Raw genomic sequence first — 17236 nt, 5'->3', positions numbered from 1 at the left:
CCAAATACACCTCCGCTGTCTTCAACCAGGATCGCAGCGATCACTGCCTCATTGCCTGTATCCGCTACGGAGCCGCAGTCAAACGACCACCCCTCATCACTGTCAAACGCTCCCTGAAACACTTCTGTGAGCAGGCCTTTCTAATCGACCTGGCCCGGGTATCCTGGAAGGACATTGACCTCAGTTGAGGATGCCTGGTCATTCTTTAAAAGTAACTTCCTCACCATTTTAGATAAGCATGCTCCGTTCAAAAAATGCAGAACTAAGAACAGATACAGCCCATGGTTCACTCCAGACCTGACTGCCCTCGACCAGCACAAAAACATCATGTGGCGGACTGCAATAGCATCGAATAGTCCCCGCGATATGCAACTGTTCAGGGAAGTCAGGAACCAATACACGCAGTCATTCAGGAAAGCTAAGGCCAGCTTCTTCAGGCAGAGGTTTGCATCCTGTAGCTCCAACTCCAAAAAGTTCTGGGACACTGTGAAGTCCAGGGAGAACAAGAGCACCTCCTCCCAGCTGCCCACTGCACTGAGGCTAGGTAACACGGTCACCACCGATAAATCCATGATTATCGAAAACTTCAACAAGCATTTCTCAACGGCTGGCCATGCCTTCCGCCTGGCTACTCCAACCTCGGCCAACAGCTCCCCCCCCCCCGCAGCTCCTCGCCCAAGCCCCTCCAGGTTCTCCTTTACCCAAATCCAGATAGCAGATGTTCTGAAAGAGCTGCAAAACCTGGACCCGTACAAATCAGCTGGGCTTAACAATCTGGACCCTCTATTTCTGAAACTATCCGCCGCCATTGTCGCAACCCCTATTGCCAGCCTGTTCAACCTCTCTTTCATATCGTCTGAGATCCCCAAGGATTGGAAAGCTGCCGCAGTCATCCCCCTCTTCAAAGGGGGAGACACCCTGGACCCAAACTGTTACAGACCTATATCCATCCTGCCCTGCCTATCTAAGGTTTTCGAAAGCCAAGTCAACAAACAGGTCACTGACCATCTCAAATCACACCGTACCTTCTCCGCTGTGCAATCTGGTTTCCGAGCCGGTCACGGGTGCACCTCAGCCACACTCAAGGTACTAAACGATATCATAACCGCCATCGATAAAAGACAGTACTGTGCAGCCGTCTTCATCGACCTTGCCAAGGCTTTCGACTCTGTCAATCACCATATTCTTATCGGCAGACTCAGTAGCCTCGGTTTTTCGGATGACTGCCTTGCCTGGTTCACCAATTACTTTGCAGACAGAGTTCAGTGTGTCAATTCGGAGGGCATGCTGTCCGGTCCTCTGGCAGTCTCTATGGGGGTGCCACAGGGTTCAATTCTCGGGCCGACTCTTTTCTCTGTATATATCAATGATGTTGCTCTTGCTGCGGGCGATTCCCTGATCCACCTCTACGCAGACGACACCATTCTATATACTTCCGGCCCGTCCTTGGACACTGTGCTATCTAACCTCCAAACGAGCTTCAATGCCATACAACACTCCTTCCGTGGCCTCCAACTGCTCTTAAACGCTAGTAAAACCAAATGCATGCTTTTCAACCGATCGCTGCCTGCACCCGCATGCCCGACGAGCATCACCACCCTGGATGGTTCCGACCTTGAATATGTGGACATCTATAAGTACCTAGGTGTCTGGCTAGACTGTAAACTCTCCTTCCAGACTCATATCAAACATCTCCAATCGAAAATCAAATCAAGAGTCGGCTTTCTATTCCGCAGCAAAGCCTCCTTCACTCACACCGCCAAACTTACCCTAGTAAAACTGACTATCCTACCGATCCTCGACTTCGGCGATGTCATCTACAAAATTGCTTCCAACACTCTACTCAGCAAACTGGATGCAGTTTACCACAGTGCCATCCGTTTTGTCACTAAAGCACCTTATACCACCCACCACTGCGACTTGTATGCTCTAGTCGGCTGGGCCTTGCTACATATTCGTCGCCAGACCCACTGGCACCAGGTCATCTACAAGTCCATGCTAGGTAAAGCTCCGCCTTATCTCAGTTCACTGGTCACGATGGCAACACCCATCCGTAGCACGCGCTCCAGCACGTGTATCTCACTGATCATCCCTAAAGCCAACACCTCATTTGGCCGGCTTTCGTTCAAGTACTCTGCTGCCTGCGACTGGAACGAATTGCAAAAATCCCTGAAGTTGGAGACTTTTATCTCCCTCACCAACTTCAAACATCTGCTATCTGAGCAGCTAACCGATCGCTGTAGCTGTACATAGTCTACTGGTAAATAGCCCACCCATTTTCACCTACCTCATCCCCATACTGTTTTTATTTATTTACTTTTCTGCTCTTTTGCACACCAATATCTCTACCTGTACATGACCATCTGATCATTTATCACTCCAGTGTTAATCTGCAATATTGTAATTATTCGCCTACCTCCTCATGCCTTTTGCACACAATGTATATAGACTCCCCTTTTTTTCTACTGTGTTATTGACTTGTTAATTGTTTACTCCATGTGTAACTCTTGGCCAGGTCGCAGTTGCAAATGAGAACTTGTTCTCAACTAGCCTACCTGCTTAAATAAAGGTGAAATAAATAAAAGAAAATAAAAAAATTGTAATGCTGAGTGCAAGGTCTCTCCCAGTTCAGACATCTGTATAAATCTGTCTTTAAGTCAGGGGACTCCATGACAAACCATCTCTCTTGTCGGTCTTCATCGGTAGCAAAGCAAGGTAAGGTTGATACACACAGCACTACGTTATCAATGGCTGTTAGGCGAATTCCAAGACAGACAAATTATTTTACTGTGACATATAGCCAGATCCAATGTGATCAACCTGAAATGGGACTGGTGCCTGGCCACGTACTGCCTCGGCCTTCTGCTCCTGATATGGTACGGGGGTTCCCACGACACTGCTGAACAACAAATTCACCAGGTTTTGTGAGTCAGTGGTGGGCCGTCAGGGCCAGCAAGGCCTTCTCTGCTGGCCTAAACATCATCAGAATATAATTTGTTTTTAAATATATTTTCCCACAAATATGTATTAAATTATTCCCCAGAGTAAGAGTTATACTCTTCATTTCATAGCTTTCCTCTTGGTTGCACTGCTTCCAGCCCCAGGTTGAAATTTGGAGGGCTGGTCTTTTTGTTAGATCTTTTATCCAATCATATTCAGCCATCATGTGTTACCAGGGGTCTAAAATCTGCCCTCAGGCCTTCAGAATCAACAGTGCGGGCGCTTGTAGCTTAAAGTGAATGGAAATGAAAATTTAGTGTCAACCAATCAGCTTTAGAGTTGGCTATTGTACACCTGCTGGCTGGCTCCAGTGTTACACAGGAGCCAGCTAGCAGGCGTAGTGCGTGCACGTCTTTTGATTGGATTACCAATATTGAGAGGCAGGTCCTATATGGGCAGGTATATGCAAACCTCAGAACTAGGAAACTGAATTTGATAAACTAATTAATTTGCGTACCACTAAGCTGTTTTTTTAACCCACAATGGCGGAAGGAGGAGAAGATATCGATTTGGTCGTGGATATAATTATAACGCCATTCTCAAGACAAACTTTTCAAGAAAAGTTAGACATTGTCAGGACAGGTCGCCCAACGCCGACGCTACAACTTCTTTTGTGTGTGATTTTTAAATAATCAGTTCAATGACATACATCTGGTATATTAGAAGCAGTTTTTGGTGCCACGATTGTCTTTGATTTTGTATTTTATTTACACAAAGATTTATCATGAAGATTGGCATTTTTCCATTCACTATAATGGGGGGATCCTGTTTTCTGCAAACAATGCCTGCAGTACCACGGTCGACCTTTAATTTCCGTGGCGTCAATGAGAAGGGGCAGAGGGCAAATCAAGCTCCATACCGCATCGCCGTGAGCCTCTCAACTTTTGTAACAATGCAGAGGGCTCTGTATAGCTCCGCCTTGACATGATTGGTTGACGGAAGGTGGGGGCGTCCCCCCAAATGTCCTCTCATTCTTTCATTTGAATACAGTACAACTCATTTCCTTTAAATTAGCTTTCTTCTTTGAAGGGTTGTTTTCACACTTGTTTGAGTTCTTAGATGTTTAAAATCAACTCTTTTGTGATAAAAAAGGTATAAACAATCCTGAGTACAGTAACATGCTGAGGAACTACTTTGGAAAGGGGCATACAGGACAAAATGCATATCAAGGACAAAGGGTGAGAGGTACAACCAACTCTTTCTTGACCTACCACTCACTCCGTCACTTCTCCATGAAACAACAACAAAAAGTCCACTTTCTTTTCTTGAAGCTTTCCAGGCTTGAGGGGGTAGGAAATGTGGTGGGAGTTGGTCAACTTTCCATCTCATTTCAAAGATGCCCCAGTGCCCCTGAAGTGGACAAAGCGCCGAGAAAAGCTCCATGGACAGATGGACAGATGCAATGGAGAGGGAGAACAGTTACTCGCTTGCCCTTTAGTTAATGGACCAGGCCTAAAAGCTCCTTCTCATTTCAGCCGCTAAGAGGCAGCCCGAGTACAGAGGTCAGGCAGCCATGCAGGTCCCATGTAACAGCTCTCTGGCTGTGTAAGCTAACCATCTGTAACGGGTTTCTTCCAACTCCTCCTCTGACGAAGAGGTGGAACAAGGATCGGACCAAAATGCAGCGTGGTTCGTTAGATACATCTTTAATGATGAAGCAAAACACGAACAATACAAAACAACAAACGTCGAAAACCGAAACAGCCCTGACTGGTGCAACAAACACAGAGACAGGAACAATCACCCACAAACACACAGTGAAACCCAGGCTACCTAAATATGGTTCCCAATCAGAGACAACGATAATCACCTGACTCTGATTGAGAACCGCCTCAGGCAGCCATAGACTAATCTATACACCCCACACAACCCCAAGACGAAACACACTACAAATAAACCCATTTCACACCCTGGCCTGACCCGATAAATGAAGATAACATAATAAATATAGACCAGGGCGTGACACCATCCTATTTTATTATTGCTTTGTCCAGTCCTGAGAGAGAGAGAGAGAGAGAGAGAGAGAGAGAGAGAGAGAGAGAGAGAGAGAGAGAGATTGGTCTGGTTTGAGAACGAAAGTGTAGTTACACAGAGTTTGGAAGACTGTCCTCCACACTATTGGTGCCAACTTGGTGCCCATCATCAATTGTACATCTCAAACCAAGTTAGCTGAACTTTGCAGAGGATTTGTATAGCTTTGGCTTTCGTCAGTTGAGTTGAATGACGACTGGTACTTTGGAGTGTACTTTTGACTTTGTCCCTCAGCACTCTGGCTCATGATATATGGGAGAAGTGTGATTCATACAGTAAGCTGACCTAGTACAAGCTTAAAACAGCCAGACAGGGATATGTCCAAAATGCCAAAAGGGGAGAAGGATGAGGCGGAAGGGCATAAAGTACGCGCTTGGTACCGATAGGCTGCTGTCGCCTCTGGTCTAGGATTACCACGGAAATGCGATCGTAAATCCACCTGACTAATCACCATGACGACGACCCAGAGTGCAGGAACTCAATCCACAGACTCTCTCCCAGTGTGGAATTAGTGTCAACTTTCAAAAAAAGTTAACTTAACGACTTTATGAACTACCTCGGCAAAGTCACATGAGTCACCCACATTAGAGCTGGATCATTTTAGACACCATTATGGGGACAAAAACTCTGCGTTTTGGGGGTAATCTGGCCCAACAGAAATTAAGTATCGGATGAGTGTCGACAAGCTGTGAAAATAAACTGTAACTCAGTGTTTCGTGCCAGGGCGAGAGACAGAGATAGAAAGAGTCACCACATTCTGTCACTTGCAGGGAAACGGTTGTCTGAAAGTGTGAAATGCAGTGCGGCGTCGTTGGCAAAGGTTTCCCGTTGTCGGTGGCAACAACACTTATTATTAGACTTCCTGTTTTATTCAAAGTTGCTCTTAGCACATTGCTTGTTTCCTATCACATAAGGTTGCCATGCTGGTGGCAGACCAAACAATGGAGCATTAAAATGAAGATGCACTGAGGAATATACACACTTATCAGAGGAGAGGCATCCAAGCAGCACATTGCTATATCAAAAAGGCCTAGTGTGTGGTACAGCACAAAGGTCAGAGCACGGCAGAAAATCTCTTCGTCTCACGCTACCACCGTGTTCAATCTCAAATATAGGGCTGGTGATGAAGCAGAGAAGAGGCTCTCTGTTCTGCAGCGGTGTAGTGTATTGTTTTGGTGGAGATGTAGCCTCCATGTTATTAAAGCCTGCAGCGTGTTCTATATCTTCGTTGTTGGCAGCTACTGCAGTGCTGATGTGGGAGGAGAACTGATGCCCCTTGAGCGGAGACAGTAAGCCTGAACACCCACACACACACACACACACACACACACACACACACACACACACACACACACACACACACACACACACACACACACACACACGTGAGAGTACACCATACGCAGTACATACACAGACAGAAGAACTGCCACACCACACACACACACACACACACACACACACACACACACACACACACACACACACACACACACACACACATATACAAAGTAGACATACATCCAAACACACGCACGCGAGAGTACACCATACGCAGTACATACACAGACAGAAGAACTGCCACACACACACACACACACACACACACACACACACACACACACACACACACACACACACACACACACACACACACACACACATATATATACAAAGTAGACATACATCCAAACACACGTGCGCGAGAGTACACCATACGCAGTACATACACAGACAGAAGAACTGCCACACACACACACAAGTCCAACAGAGAGGTCAGCCCTGTGGATCAGACATCAGTGAGACCCTGCCAGGCTCCTCTCTCTTTGCTGTTGTCTCCCACCCTGGGGGGGTGTTCCACTAGAGGTCATCCACCACTGAGGGGTCAAGGTATAGTCAGAATTCTACATGCATATTGAGTTGCCTCACACCCACAACACTCAAGGAACAGTTTGGGGGACCTGACCTGTTTCCTCAGAGTAGAACGGTTACAGCTTAAATACAAGCTCGGAGCAGGAGAAATGCTTGTCAGGTACAGTGGTTAGTGATTTACTCAGTTTACAGAGTGCAAAACGCCCATGGACAGTCTGACGGGCACTTTGGAGTGATGAGCGTAGGTGTGTGTCACGCTAACGGAGAGGGTGATCGTTTTTTTTTTAAACTCAGGAACAAAGTGGCATCAACACTCGCTAATGAAATCTCATCTGTCGAGCTGTGTGATAAAAGATGATTCAAGCTAAAAGGGTTCAAATGTGTTTTTGAACTTCGCAAACTCTCGAAAAACTTTTAGAACACACAATCTCAAAAGGTCCTGTTACTGCAGGATTATTTGCAGAACGTCTGTGTTTTCACCCTTGTTCTGCAACATTAATAAATGTATGAGTTACTTGAATATGCTGTAAAGATTCAGTCAAAACACCGTCATAAACTTTTTGTCAGGATTTAGCCAGGGTTGTTTCCGGTTTTGGTCACTAGATGCCCCCATTGTGCTTTTTGACCCTTTTGTTTTCCCTTGTTCCCAGTTATTATTTGCACCTGTGTCTCGTTTCCCTTGATTATATTTAAACCCTTAGTTTTCCTCAGTTCTTTGCTCTGTATTTGAATGTTAGCACCCAGCCCCGGTGATGCTGTGAACATTTGTTGCGCCAGTTGGACTCGCTTGTGGAACTCTGTTCTTGTTTATTTATTTTAGAGGGTCTTTTGAGGCTTTTTTCTGCTGTACCTACCACCTTGTGGATTTACCTTTTTGACTTGGAGGATTACCTTTGTTCTCTTGGAATTACTTTTGACGGTGTGGATTTATATTTTTGCCTGAAGAACTTTCCTTTTTACTTTATTAAATACACCGTCTCAAGTACTGCTGCGTCTGCCTCATCTTCTGGGTTCTGCCGACTATTAGTGGCTCAGTTTGCTAAGTGACTGTTTCTCACACCGGAGACCCGAGTTCGTAACTGGGTCCTGACACTTTTATTACCTAGTATACAGAAACATTCTATCCATTTGACCCTGTCTAAGCGATGACGTTAAAAAAGGTTTTAGTATTAACTTATCAAGTGAAATCACTTCCTTCTCATGAATGAGCCAATCACGTGAGTGGGAGTGATATCTGCAACAACACTCTCACCCCTTCATGTTGGCACCCAATCAGAGCAACAGCTCCCATTACAACTTCATATGCTAGTTTATCTTGACTTAGCATTAACTTATCACACTCTCTGTTACACACACGTTCTCTCACTCTCTTTCAGAAGAGCAGCAAAAGGTAGTTATGAGACACACCCTTCTCAGAGATAAGGACAGCAGCCACACAAAGCCTCCTTACTTAATCATTAACGACCTTGGTATGTTAAAAAAAACCTACAAGGAAATGGGAGGACTAATTTTAGCAGGGGCTCAGAAGGTATCAGACAGAGTTACTCAAAGAAGCAAGGAACAAGCACGTCTTCATATTGGGGTGAGTCAAGTTTGCTACTGTATCTGTCAGACCTATGTCACCAGCAATATAACTTATCTAGCTGTACTTTTAATGGCCCAGTGCAGTCAAACACTTGATTGTCCTGTGTTTTATATAGACTGAGTGTACGAAACACCTGCTCTTTCCATGACAAACTGACCAGGTGAAAGCTATGATCCCTCACTTGTTAATTAAATCCACTTCAAATCAGTGTAGATGAAGGGGAGGAGAGGTGGATTTTTAAGCCTTGAGACAATTGAGACATGGATTGTGTATATGTGCCATTCAGAGAGTAAATGGCCAAGACAAAAGATTTAAGTGCCTTTGAACAGGGTAGGTGGCAAGCACACCGGTTTGTGTCAAGAACTGCAATGCTGCTGGGATTTTCACGCTCAACAGTTTCACGGTCTACCACCCAAAGGACATCCAGCCAATTTGTCAAAACTATGGAGTGGGATGGAGTTTTGGCCTTTCCATGGTGACATCACCATGTGGTAAATTAGTTAATAGACCAATAAGAAAGACTGTTCCAAACCTCTCTGCCAATAACTAGTTTTCAGTTTCCCACTCAGAACACTCCCAGACAGTCCTAGCAAAATTCTTGCTTGAGAAATTATTATTTGCTAAGAAGCTATTTTTGTTTATTACTTTGAACAGAACAAATTGGAAGGACACATTTTACATAAAGTATTTCATGGAAATGATGAATGAGCCCCATTGAGCACAAATGAAGGCCAGTCTACACACCACATGAGGAACAGAGTTTTACTGTGTGTGTGTTGCAAATGTATTTCTTGCACTTGATGCATATGTACTGTGTCTTCCTGTCCTTCTTGGGTCCATACACATTACAGCACTTCTTCTTGTTGCTACAGGCTGCAATCTAGAATGATAAACACTTAGTTCAGGAATTTTACAAACATCTCACTCACTCACATATAGTTGCAGCAGGCCAAGTCAAACAAACAGAGTCAGACACACACACATGCAACAACATCACTCACAGTAACTTCCGGTATTGGTTCCGGTTCTGTGGATCGGGTGGATCGGGCATCAGCATCCTCCTCCTGAATCTTCCTCACGATGGCTGCAGAAGCTGGGGTCCTTGGGATATGTTGCCTCCTCTGGATTTGAGGTCTTACCAATGCCTTTCCCTTACTCTTCGAGAAAGAGCCTTCTCTGCAGATTCCCTCTGTTCCAATCTGGGTTTAACGCGATCCAGATGACAAAGGCGTTGTATGCCGAGATGTCCAAGATGTTGACGAATATTACAAGTGTCCAGCGTAGTGTTCTTCTTTTTCAGCTGTGGCCACAGATTCTCCCATCCCTATGCAAGCGTACTCATGAGTACCAGATTTTTGCCTTTCTTTGTCACATAGGACACTAGGGACGTGTCGGCCGTGAACACAAACTTAGAGGAATTGATAGGACTGCTGCGTGTATTCAACAGCTGAGGTGGGAGCACTGGCTTGTTTTTTCGTATTGTTCCTACCATCGCACGCTACCTCTTGAAGCTCCTGTCCCAGCTTGTGCAAAGTAAAAAAGTTATCGCATGTGATGTTGTGGCCCGCATCCCTTGGCTCTTCTCAGGGGCTCCTCCATCTGGCTTCCCCGTGTACACCTGCAAGTTCCACGCATATGATGAAGCAGCATCACAGGCAGCCCAGATCTTGATTCCATATTTTGGGGGTTTCCGCCTGAACCGCCTGAAGGGCAGTAATGTTGGGCCCAGGGTTGTAAAACAGGGGAAGGCTGTCCACCCACTTGTCCCACACTGACTTGATTGCAGCTAGCTTGTCTCTCGGCCGCCGAGCTGGTCTGGTGTCTCAGTTATCAAAGCAGATAATCCTGGAATTAATGTGGAAGTTTTCCGGAGACATTGTTGCACGGAAAAGTTCTCCGGCAGTTTCTGCATCCCACAGGGATTCTGTGGATTCCCCATTGGATCTGAAAACCCCAGCAATGTTAAGAAACCCAAAGTATGCGTGTAAATTAGTTTGGTTCATCTTCCATCTCTCTCCAAAAACACGCCTTCCCTTCAAATGAGATCAGACCAGAATGATTTCCTGGATGGTGTCTGGGATGAACAGTTGAAAAGAAGACTTTATGTCCTGCACACGAGTAACCGCCATCCGTGTCGGCCCTGGTCGCATCCATTTGCAGCCGTGCGGGGTGGCTCATTCCTTGGGCAAGAAGAGCATCCAATTTCATCCATATTTCTCCTCCTGCAGGCTGCTGATGAGCTGGTTGCTGACGGGCTGGTCCTGGGGCTGGCTGAGGGTCAATCTCATCTTCTTCCAACTCACTGTCAGATTCCGAAGTGAATTCTTCATCTTCCAAAGTGGAAGACGGTCCTTCCACACTTGCTTCTCTCTCTGCAAAAATTATTTCTAAGGCCCTCTGCCATACTGATTGATTGTGGTAAGGAGCCCCACGTGCAAAGCTATTTATTTGTGTCCCTTCCCCAATTTGCACCTGGCTGGGGTAGATTGTGGGAAAATACTGCATTTTTACAATGTAATGAAATGTATTGTAATAGCACTGTGCATGTTCCCACAAGACATTGTAGTTGCACACGCTACAAAGGGTAAAGAGTGTGGGACAAGTGTGAGACAGCATCAATAACTTGTCTCCCTGCCTATGTTGAAACAGCAGGCCCAGGGAGGAGGAAGACCGAGTGAAGGCACACAGTATTTTTTTTTACATGTTTTCACCTACACACACTTTTATTACCCTCGGGTCCAGTGGTCCCAAACACCACATATGTAATATACACTACCAGTCAAAAGTTTGGACACACCTACTCATTCCAGGGTTTATTTTTTTTTTGTGCTATTTTCTACATTGTAAAAATAGTGAAGACATTAAAACGATGAAATAACACACATGGAATCATGTAGTAGCCAAAAAAAAAAAGTGTTAAACAAATCAAAACAGATTTTATATTTGAGATTCTTCAAAGTAGCCACCCTTTGCCTTGACGGCAGCTTAGTTGACATTGAAAATGGGTCCCACAGACCCGAGCGATACTGAGATAAACATGGGCTGCATTGGACCTTTAAGGAAAAACTATCGGTCTGTGAAGCAGAATATTACACAGTGCACTCCGCTTATAAGAACGATTTAAGACTCCGTAGGACAGAAACATTGTACAGGTATTGGATCTCAATTTGAACCAGTTTGCTACAGCAGGAAAATGATCAAATACACTATGTTTTACATTTCTTGCAATGCAGGAAAGTTCTCCTGCAACAAGATCCTACATCTGTACGTCTCTTGTAAGGATCAATCAGTTAAATGAATAAGTGCACTGTGTTTGCAACAGGTGAAGGTGAGTATCAGGTCGACTGGGTGAGAGTGACATACTAGTGTAACGTGACCAATGTGTAACTTGTGTGCGTTTATAGGAGATCAAGTCAAGAGAAACAAAATGAACCTGCTCACCCAGCAAACGGTGATGCTTTGGCTCTCTGTTGCTCGCACACTCACAACAGCAGGTAAGCAAATCAAGTTGAAACTTGACTTTTTTATAGGCACCCTGGTCCTCGAGTATCCCCAACAGTACACATTCTCATTGTAGCCCTGGACCAGCACAACCAGTCAATTAACAAGTTATCTTTACAAGCTGAAGTTTGTGACTTGCAGTACTAATACACAGCTGACCATAACTACACAGTTTCTGAAATTATATACTGTAGATGATTTGTATTTCATGTGGATGGGTCTTTGGTACTTGCCAATACAACAATGTAGCTTGGGCCCCCACACTAGTGGGCTCATAACACAAAATGGAATGGCTCGAGTCAGGAACGAGCATTAGTTGAGCACAGTCATTCCAAGAGAGCTAAGTGAAGAAACTAACTCCAATATCTCCTTAATCCACAGAGCTGGTGAAGCTAAGCACTGTTGACTCTGTCATTGTGCCATGTCACCAGCGTGTAACCCTCCGATGTGACATCACCACCTTCCAGGAGGGGCTGTCGATCAAACATCTGGCCTGGGTCCGCCAGGACGGCAAGCACCTGTGTGACGTTAACGGAACTGGAGTGACCGGGACCCACTCAGGGAGCACACCTAGTACCATGGAGTGTAGTTATACCCCACAGACACAGCTGACCCTGACTCTGCTGCAGGTACAGCCACTGGAGCGGGGAAAGTACTTGTGCAAGCTACGCTCCAATCACGGAGTAAAGGAGGCCACTACAACGGTGGAGCTGCAAGGCGAGTGTCCTAGCCCATTCTCACTCGTGTAATACTGTCATAACCTAGACATCTGTCATGCATGTAGTCCAATGCCATTGACAAGAGGATGGTGGGAGGAGCTATAGGAAGACTGGCTCAGTCATGTTTGATTCTGTTCCATTAATTCCATTCCAGCCATTACGTTACAATGAGCCAGTCCTCCTATAGTGGACATAGCTAATGGACATTGCCTAACCACCAGGAAGTACAGGGGACTTTACTGTGCCTCAACTGAGCAAAATGTATGACTAATGGTGTCAGGGGGCTTACGGAACTGTATTGCACCCATTTCAAGAACTCTCCAACTTCAGCCATATTCTTTGTGTTTACATTTAAAAAAAATCTGTTTCCATTCAGAGTGCTACAGGAAGGCCCAGCCCAGTGTCAGTGATGAGGGCCCAACCTGCCGCTTCACTGGGGTCTACCCTGATGGAGAGGTGCACTGGTTCCAGGGATCCAACAACGTGACTGGGGACTCTACAATCAACACTAAACAAGTGGAAGATGGAGAGTCATTGACTATAACTAGTTCCCTGAAAAGAAAGACCATCTCTGGGGAAGGGGCCTACAACTGCTCCCTGTGGATCCCCAGTACCGGAGCCTACCTGACCAGCAGCTTAGTGATACCAGAGCATAGTAAAGCCAAGGTTGTGCAGCCCAATGCCAGTGGGGCAGGGTCCATTGTTCCTTTGTGGAAACCTTTTCTATTCCTCCTGAGTACTTTCTTCCTGGTGTGATGTCTTGAAAACAAACATTGACAAGCAAGTGGATAATTTAATAAGAATATGGAAGAGCCATTGTGTGAGGTTCCTTTCATGGTCCAAAGGTTTCCTTGGCTGCGTAGAACAAGGAAATGATAACCTGAGGCTGGTAACCTGGTGCAAATCAACCTATTGTGAACGCACCCTTGTTGGTCTGCCAGTGCCAGATGTTAATTAGATTGTTAATTAAAAACAGCAAATGGCAGTAGAAACAATAACAAAGCTTACTTCCTACCCATTTCGGTGAAAAGCTGAGGGATGGGGCCGGAGAAATGGAACCACTCTCAAATTCATAGACAGTGCTTTGAATGCATGGCCTGACCATCCACGATATCAAAATAATTTGTTTTAACAATGTTTTGAGGCTATATAGTGTTTTATTAAATTGGAGTTAAACAAGCTTCTGATGGGGTAAGACAGTTGCACTAAGCTCATGAGGCATATTATAATCTTCAAGAATGAATGTGTACATATGTAAAAAATGATGTAACAACAACTGATTGCCCCTTTAAGGGCGTGACCTTTTGTAGAAAAGCATTCCTGTTTGCGTTAATCAGAGAGATCCCCTTACTGTTCGTCGTGCTTTGGGCGGACAGGAGCGGTGGTTTAATTGGGTTGATTTTCTACGTTTGATTGAATGTGAGTTGTGCGAGAAACTTATTGTTAGTAATGATGTCTGTGAGGTGATATTCCTGCTTAGGATGGATGTAAATAAATGGCTGCGTCCTGATTATTGTCTGAGTCCCATGCTCCACTCCTTGATACAAAGAACCGGTGTATTTTAGATTTAGTCCTGAGGACCTCCTCTCGCCAATAACAAAAAAAAAGTGATGTAGGACTGCTACAGGAATTGAACATTTGTGTAAACTCTCCCGCACTACATGTGGCGTATAGTCGGGCGGATAGTCTGCAGCGATGGACATGGCTTTACCTGTTCAGCGGTTGCGCTGTTACAATGTGCAAGAGGGCCGTTTCTCTTTTGTGTATCCCCTGTGTTCTGTTGGCAAGGAGGTCCCAGGTTCTCAGCCGTTGCTGGGGTGCAACAGCCCAAGATGGGTCCAACGGGGGGCAAGGTGCCCCAGGACCATCGCACGTTAAGTAGACATTTTAGAATCTTTGGGTATTACTGCTTTTAAAACGTTAGTCACGGGAGCTCCAATGATGTCATAGGGGGGACTTTAGCTCTTCTATGAATTGATTTCTCACTGATATTTGCATGCTCTCACAAAAGCCTTGCCTTAATGGATTGCTTAATTGCCCTTTATTGATTGGGTGTGTGTGCTGTGACCTGGGAATTTGCTGTACTTAATTGTATCAACTTTTTAACCACCCTTCCTGTGATTGGAGCGTCCCTGAACTAGGCTCTTTCATTGCAGTTCACGCCCTCTGCCTCCTTTATAACCTGTGTTCAGTGGCAAGCAACTCTGGCAGTGTGGAGAGCAGAGGGTACAAGCTCCAAGCTGTAGTACAATGTCTGAAGCTAGCTCACAGTGGAGTCCATCCTGAACGTAGTTTGCTTTGCAATCATTGTTGTCGGCTAACTTGTTTTTGCTAGTAGGGCCACTCCCTCTCCAGGTAGATTCCTTATGAGGATGAAATGGTGTAACCTATTGCTCTTAAAGAGACAGTAATGCGATTGTGGTCCTAGGTATTATAATTGTCTTGTAGTGCACAAGTCACCATCCGGGTATTTATTGCTATTTATACTGGTAAACAAAAACTATAGTTTTTTAAAAATGTATCTTCAAACGGTCCATTATATTTGTGACAGGCCACCTATTGAACAATTCATCTCATACGGGTTGAGGTGTTCCCTCTCATTAGCAGGAGATTTAGTCTGGTAGTTGTGCCATTTTAGGTGTCCCTAGTCAGCATGTGTCCAATATACACTGGGTGTACTAAACATTAGGAGCACCTGCTCTTTCCATGGACTGAACAGGTGAAAGCTGTACACATGTATCCATGTCACTTCCATCCACTTCCATCCGTGTAGGTGAAGGGAAGGAGACGGGTTAAAGGGTGTTGAAGCCTTGACCCATGGATTGGGAATGTGTGCCATTCAGAGGGGGGAATGGCCAAGGCAAGATATTTAAGCGTCTTTGAATAGGGTATGGTAGTTAGGTGCCTGTCGCACCGGTTTGTGTCAAGAAGTGCAACACTGCAGGGTTTTTTCATGCTTAGCAGTTTCCCGTGTGTATCAAGAATGGTCCACCACCCACCAGGACATCCAGCCAACTTGACACAACTGTGGGATGTTTCTGACACCTTGTCGAGTCCGTGCCCTGATGAATTGAGTCTGCTCTGAGGGCAAAAAGGGAGTGCTACTCAATATTAGGAAGCTGTTCCTAATGTTTTGTACACAGTATACTGCACGGCTAATATCTGAGCAAGGCTGGCTGTGCGTGCATATGATAAAGGACCTTGTTTGCATCTTAGATCTAAAACACAATGATACAGAATGTAAAATATTTTATAATCAAAGAAATACAGGGAATACCTGGGCAAACCAGACAACTGTGTTGAATGTTGATCTGTCTCTTGTTGCCAAATGCTGCCCTCTGCTGGAGTTTGTCTGCTGCTGCAATTGTGGCCAACCTCACTCTCAGTATGAGTGATCAAAATACGCTGACCAAATAAGAGTTTACTGTAAGAAGGGAAATAGATGGTCTGGGATATACCCCTAAATAAGAACCTCTCTCCATATCTCATCTGGCCCTTATGCCACGTTCACATGCTAGTCGGAACTAGGAAACAAAAATAATGTCAAATTGCTAACGGGTTTGATTTATACAAGTGCCTCGATCATCCAGTTAGCATGTTGAAAATGTCTGTGAACGTGCCATTAGTATGGGGTCCAAAAGTTATCTACACACAGTGACCCATCTCACCCTCTTGGGCTAAGTGCATTGTTTCTCCTAACCTTTGGGGCCAAACATTTTAAACAAGGTTTTTTGGGAGGCTTTTCTAGTCTGCCCACTTTGCTCAAATGGTTCAGTTAGAGTCAGCGCTAGATTGGATCTGTGCTTTTAGTGAGACAGGTTAAAAATGCCCTCTGTCAAGACCGAAATATTACACACACACACAACACACCTTATAGTCACTGAGGAACCTAATAGTTCCTCATGACAGGTGTACTTGGTTGTAATTGGGGCTCCTGAGTGGCCGTGATTGGGAGTCCCGTAGGGCGACACACACTTGGCCCAGTCTGACTCAGTCTGAAGTACATGTCAGCTGTCAGTGTAATTCTCATATAAACATTAACACTCTGCATGCTAAAGGCTTAAGTGGTTCCTGTATGTGGTTAATATTTGAAAGTCCACCTGATTTTAAAATGTACAGTCTTTTAAAAAAAATTTATGTATTGAACCTTTTATTTAACTAGGCAAGTCAGTTATTAAGAACAAATTATTATTTACAATGGCGGCCAACACCGGCCAAGCCCGGGCGACACTGGGCCAATTGTGGATTCAAACCAGGGTTTCTGTCGTGACGCCTCTAGCACTGAGAGGAAGTGCCTTAGCCTGCGCCACACGGGAGCCCCATGAATATCAACAATCATCATCCAATTCAGTTAGTAAGCGATGTTATCAATGTACATTTAATGTCTGTGTGTTTTCATTATCAACTGTCGGAAAGACTTGGTGCTGTCAAATTCAATGTTCCACATGCAAAAAAAAACAACCTAAGCTATTCAAATCAAGACACTGTCATCATCACAATCATCATCATGATAAATTATGATTTACAC

At 44.9% G+C, this 17236-nt stretch overlaps 1 protein-coding gene across 1 annotated transcript; it reads left to right on the top strand.

Moving 5' to 3' along the window:
* The first annotated feature begins 8378 nt into the window (after positions 1 to 8378).
* LOC135522812 (uncharacterized) lies at positions 8379 to 14218 on the top strand. The gene is made up of 4 exons (XM_064949428.1): positions 8379 to 8485; positions 11893 to 11982; positions 12371 to 12706; positions 13085 to 14218. Exons 2-4 carry the CDS (start codon positions 11916 to 11918, stop codon positions 13462 to 13464), a joined length of 783 nt encoding a protein of 260 aa, XP_064805500.1. The 5' UTR covers positions 8379 to 8485; positions 11893 to 11915; the 3' UTR covers positions 13465 to 14218.
* The last annotated feature ends 3018 nt before the right edge of the window (positions 14219 to 17236 follow it).

The sequence above is a fragment of the Oncorhynchus masou genome, chromosome 4, assembly GCF_036934945.1.
Source record: "Oncorhynchus masou masou isolate Uvic2021 chromosome 4, UVic_Omas_1.1, whole genome shotgun sequence".
NCBI lineage: Eukaryota > Metazoa > Chordata > Actinopteri > Salmoniformes > Salmonidae > Oncorhynchus > Oncorhynchus masou.
The sequence above is the reverse complement of the archived record's forward strand: the minus strand, read 5'-3'. Positions and strand labels throughout refer to the sequence as shown.

Excerpts from the sequence above, each read along its gene's own strand:
- LOC135522812 (XM_064949428.1), top strand. The coding sequence starts at position 11,916 with ATGAACCTGCTCACCCAGCAAACGGTGATGCTTTGGCTCTCTGTTGCT. Across the intron at positions 11,983-12,370 it reads TCGCACACTCACAACAGCAG|AGCTGGTGAAGCTAAGCACT; the intron begins GTAAGCAAATCA and ends CTTAATCCACAG. Across the intron at positions 12,707-13,084 it reads TACAACGGTGGAGCTGCAAG|AGTGCTACAGGAAGGCCCAG; the intron begins GCGAGTGTCCTA and ends GTTTCCATTCAG.